General features: G+C 46.3%; 1 protein-coding gene across 1 annotated transcript in view; it reads right to left on the bottom strand.

Annotated features, from left to right (window-relative positions):
• Positions 1-2,997: 2,997 nt before the first annotated feature.
• The window catches only part of SLC25A33 (solute carrier family 25 member 33), a 34,197-nt gene continuing 31,815 nt past the window's right edge, over positions 2,998-5,379 (bottom strand). Inside the window, exon 7 of the mRNA XM_043573728.1 lies at positions 2,998-4,642. Within this exon, the coding sequence (XP_043429663.1) occupies positions 4,440-4,642 (203 nt within the window). The 3' untranslated portion in view covers positions 2,998-4,439. The remainder of the gene's footprint in view (positions 4,643-5,379) is intronic.

Raw genomic sequence — 5,379 nt, 5'->3', positions numbered from 1 at the left:
GCTTTGTAGCCGGCGCGGGCCCGCCCCCTGACTCGGCGCGCTCCCGCCGCGCAGCCAATCGGAGCTCGGGGCGAGCCCGGGGGGCGGGGCGCCGGCGGAAGCCGAGGCGCCAGCCTGCGCGCGCCCCCAAGCGGCGGGAGGGGGGAGGCGGCACGGCGCCCGGCAGCCCCGCCTTCCTCCTTTCCCGCCGCGCACGCCGCCTCTGGCGAAGTCCGCCAACCTTAGCGCCTGGGGCCACAGACTGCGTGTCGTTTCTCCCGCCGGTGTGGTCTTCCCAACGCGTGGCCCAGCCCGGCCGTCTTGAAGAGCTGTTTTGCCCTAAGTTGCCGCTCTTTAAGCCACTCCGCTGGACAAAAAATTAGCTTATGGAAACATGAGCATGCACCCATAGGGACGAGGGCGAACAAATCACAGGATAGCCCTGCTTGGGTAGGTCATGTCCATGGGTGTCGTTGGCCTGGAGGGAGGATAGTGTTCAAGAAAATGGGACATGCACATTGATTTCGCTAATAACAACGTTTGAATTAAGAACCCCCTAGAATATGTGTATGCTTGTAGGGAATCGGAGACTGTTAACACTGAGCTGGCAAAGTCACCCCGGGCAGGTGGATTTAGAGAAGATTCACTTGGTGCCAGTTTCTGGGTTACTGGCTTGAGCGGAATTACTTTCATAACTAAGAAACCTCTAGCTGGTTGTAGATATTTGTGTTTAATTACACAATATACGTCTCAGTGCACTTTTCCAGCGTTTTCTGACGTCAACATCAGAGTTCTTCCTCTGGTGGGGTGTCGGTGTCCCGGTTATTTAGCAGCAAATGCTTCCTTTGTTTCCCTTTGCCAGTTAATCTGTCCCACACCCTTGTCATGCATTTACTAGGACCCGCGGAGGCAGGGAGCAGGGCCTGGAAGCTGAGCGGTGGCCACACTGGCCCTTCCCTAACAAGCGGGTGTCAGAGCCAAGGCCTTTCCTTTGGCGTGTTGCTGCCTTCACCACAAATGGATGAACAGCAGCTGTGAAACCTCCTTCAAAACTGGTGGCACTCTATTTAAGTACCGTTTTCTTTCCAAGTTCAGAGTCAGCGACCGCATCACGTCCCCCACTCACAGGATGGGCTCAGAGTTCTACGTTGACAGAGAACGCACCCAACGATTCCGCCCTGGGTGTTACTAGTATCGTCTCACTTTCGTCGGTGGTAATGCCCGTGAGCTCGTGATCCTTAAGTGAACGGAATGGTCTGCTGGAACTTGGCTTCAGTCTGACCATTCCACACGCTCAGATGCCCCCTCTACCGTCTGGTCATCTATTCAACGAAGCCACTGTTGGCCATTTTACTACTTACTGTCTCTCAGACCTCGAGCACGTCATTAAACTTGAGCCTCTCTTATTTGTAAACTGTGGAGGGTGGTTAATGCCTGCCTCACAAGGTTGCGTCTGAAAGAACTCAGATGAGAAAATATGGAACCTCTTACAGTGTGTGGCACCCAATGGGTGAACAATGGGGCTTTTACGAGTCTTAGGACTACTCAAAATTAATGCCATCCCGTGGACTAAGCCTGTAGAGAAGAGAGAAAGAAATCGTGGGATCTCTCCCTGACAGCTCAAACAGTGACAATTCCCATTTCAAACAACAAGCCCCTTTATAGAGTTTCCTGCTTATTTTCTTCCTATTTCTGGGGCTCACCTGTCTCATGTCAATGTCCTGGTGCAGGAGAAGCAAGCAGAGAACTAAATTATCCTAGGTCAGCATCCAAGTTATTAATTCGAGAACGCAGAAATGAAAATGATTTCCAAACAATTCTTGTGACCAATTAGTGAATATTAAGCGACTTTTTTTTTTTTTTTAAAGGAGGCTCCACACTGAGCACAGAGCCCAGTGCGGGGCTTGAGCTCACGACCTTGAGATCAAGACCTGAGCTGAAATCAAGTTGGATGCTTAACCGACTGAGCCACCCAGACACCCCAAGCAACCTAGTTTTTATTTATTTAATATTTATTTTTGAGAGAGAGAGGGAGAGAGCGAGCAGGGGAGGGGCAGAGGATCTGAAGTGGGTTCCGCGCTGACAGGAGAGCCCGAGGTGAGGTTCGAACTCCTGAACAGCGAGAAACGACCTGACCTAAAGTTGGACGCTCAGCCAACCGAGCCACCCAGCCGCCCATAATTTTTAAACTTCACATTAGATAAAATCTTGAGGAAAAATGCAGGTTTTAATATGAATAATAAAACAGGAAAATGTTGTTAAACGCCACTATCCAGCAGTTAAACTGAGCTCCTGGAATAGAAATCTCTTGACTGCCATGCATTTTATACATTTAATTTTTTTTATTTTTTTTAACATTTATTTATTTTTGAGACAGAGAGAGAGCATGAACAGGGGAGGGTCAGAGAAAGAGGGAGACACACAGAATCTGAAACAAGTGCCATGCATTTTAGAAGCACTGATGCTTGACTAAAGTCATTTATTTTGACTTTTACAAAGTTGTCGACAGTTGAAGTAAATTCCACTAGTGAGCTCAAGCACACCGATAACCTTCATGACTAAAGGTGAACAAAATTAAACTCTAATGTAAACACAATGTGAGGGACGCCTGGGTGGCTCAGTCAGTTGAGTGTCCGAGTTCAGCTCAGGTCATGATCTCGTGTTCGCGGGTTTGAGCCCCACACTGGGTTCCGTGCTGACAGCTCAGAGCCTAGAGCCTGCCTTGGATTCGTGTCTCCCCCTCTCTCTGCCCCTCACCTGATCACGCCTTAGTCTCTCTCAAAAAAGAAAACGTTAAAGAAAAAACTTCTTTTTAGGGGCACCTGGGTGGCTCAGTCGGTTAAGCGTCTGACTTTGGCTCCGGTCGTGATCTTGCAGTGTATGAGTTTGAGCCCCGCATTGGGCTCTGTGCTGACAGCTCAGGGCCTGGAGCCTGTTATACATTGTCTCCTTCTCTCGTTCTGCCCCTCTCCCACTTGCGCTCTCTCTCTCAAAAGTAAATAAACATTACAAAAAATTAAAAAAAAAATTTTGTTTATTAAACACAATTTGAAAACATCCTGCTTTCATCCCCACCAGAGCATCTACAACCGGATCTGAAGCTACTGTGCGTCAGTCATTGGAATCCGGCATCTTTCTGGATATTCAGACTGAAAACCAACCTTCGTGAACAAATAAGCAAGTTCCAGGGAAAGGGCTCTTGAAAGACCATTGGTCTTACCTGCCTTCTGTATTGCTTTTTGTCCCTTATTAAATTTCCTTTAAAAGCGGGGAGTGGTGGGGGTGCCTGGGTGATGCCTCAGTTAAGTGTTCAACTCTTGATCGTGGCTCAGGTCACGAGCTCACAGTTCGTGGGCTCGGGCCCCATCAGGCTCATGCTGGCGGCGTGGAGCCTGTCTGGGATTCTGGCTCCTCTCTCTGCCCCTCTCCTACTCGTGTGTACTCTCTCTCTCAAAACTAAATAAAGTTAAAAAAGAAAGGGGGAGTGGTGACTCAGTGTGGCTAAAATTCTGGTAATTTGTCATTTCTAGGTGTTTAATTTAAAAAAAAAACAAACATTTAAATACACCTCCTGTCAGAATGAAGTGAACTCTCCAAGGGGTGGGCACTCAACCCTGTGTCAGGTTCTTCCCCTCCAGTTCTAGAGAACCAAGAACAGGGTTAAAGACCTGACAGGAAAGGTGTATTACTCACCAGATTCCACATTCACAGCCGACACTTAACAAGGTACCTGGGCTTGACCAGGCTAAACTTCGGGAAATAGGTCCAGGAGTAAGGCAATTGGTACATAGTTCGTTAAAACTCTTGCCTTTGGTTCAAACTGGGGATAAAGGATAACTTTAGAAACATGTTCACAGTTTAAAACATTTGGTGGCAGAAAGTTTTATAATTAATTTATTTTTTTTTAACTCAGTAGCCTGAAAGCTTAAATTATCAATCTGCACGAGACTTGGAAATGTATAGAAAAGAAAAATGGCTGGGAACTCTGTCCTGGTCCACCCAGTGCCACCAAAATGTGACACATCTTACTGTTCAGCAGTGTGGCTTCAGATTACGAAACAAGTTGGATTCTGATTTTACAGGTTTTCTCTGCATTTCTAGGGTTACATTTCACTAAATTCCTTAGCCATAGTTTATAGCACAGTGAACATAAAAAAGGACACAAACCAAATTTATACTGAAATTAAATAGCATGATTTAATTTAGCTGCTGCTCAATCCTGAATCCTTTTAAGTTAAAAAAAAAAAAAACAAAACCCACCAAAGTTATAATTAACTATTAACGTTAATGAATTTAAACCTTCCAGAAAACATGAATCCAAAAGGAAATGTCCGACAGGTGATACGAGCCACATATCTTATGGCCTTTCCTGTTTCCGTCCCAAACGTTCTAAACATCAACGGAAAAAAAAATTCTCTAGAGTTTTTCAATTTTATTCTAGAGCACAATTTTCTGGCCTCTTACTGAGTACGGTCTTCTAACAGGTACACAATTAACTCATACGTAGACAACACGATGGCAGTATTCGGTATCTGCCGGATGAGCTGGGCAAAGAGTCCCCTGTAAAAGGCAAGGTAACCTTCTTCCCGGAAGACCAGCCGAGCGGTCTGGATGAAAGACTTGTACTTGGTGCCTTCCTCCCGGAGCCGTGTCCTTATGACTTCTGCAGAGAGAAACACATACTTTATGCTACGAACGGACTGCATTATCAGGCAATACGATGAGAGAATTCAAAGCACACAGCCCCGGACTGTCAACGTACATCTCCGGCTATTTGCCATCTCAGCTCTGTTTGGACAGCACGGTCACTTCGGAACAATGAGAAGTCACAATCTTTTTAGAACCTTTTCTGACTCTGGGAAATGGTCAATTAGGGACATTACATGTAATACAAAAGTACAAAGTAATTTTTAAGGGATTAAAAAAAGCTTGGTTTGAATGGGACTTCATTTAAAGATAGTCTGTGGTTTTCGACTCTCAATTAAACCAACACTGTAATTTCACGGAAGGTGTAATTTTTATTAAGTGTGACAGTATCATTAACATGATTTTTTTTTTCATGTACTCCCCAACCTTCTCTATTAAAATCCTTCTCCACTCTGTCCAGCTTAAAAGCTGCCTCTCCTCCATTTTCAAACCTTGGCACACCTGGCCCTCCCCCACCCAGGCACCCCCAACATGACACCTGTCACTGCTTGTCTCGCAGACCTCAGTGCACACGCTTCTGTCTCCCTACCCCACGGGAGGTGTCCCGCCCTCTTCTCCGTGAGCCCCGTGGGGCTGCTTCGTGCCCTAGTATATGATGGGAACTCAATTACCTGCTTGTGAAATGACAGGTACATTTGTCATAGCCGACAGTGTAGCAGGCTTTTGAAAACAAAACCTGTTTTGCGTGGTACA

Source organism: Prionailurus bengalensis, chromosome C1 (assembly GCF_016509475.1).
Source record: "Prionailurus bengalensis isolate Pbe53 chromosome C1, Fcat_Pben_1.1_paternal_pri, whole genome shotgun sequence".
NCBI lineage: Eukaryota > Metazoa > Chordata > Mammalia > Carnivora > Felidae > Prionailurus > Prionailurus bengalensis.
This window is presented reverse-complemented; position numbering and strand designations above follow the sequence as displayed.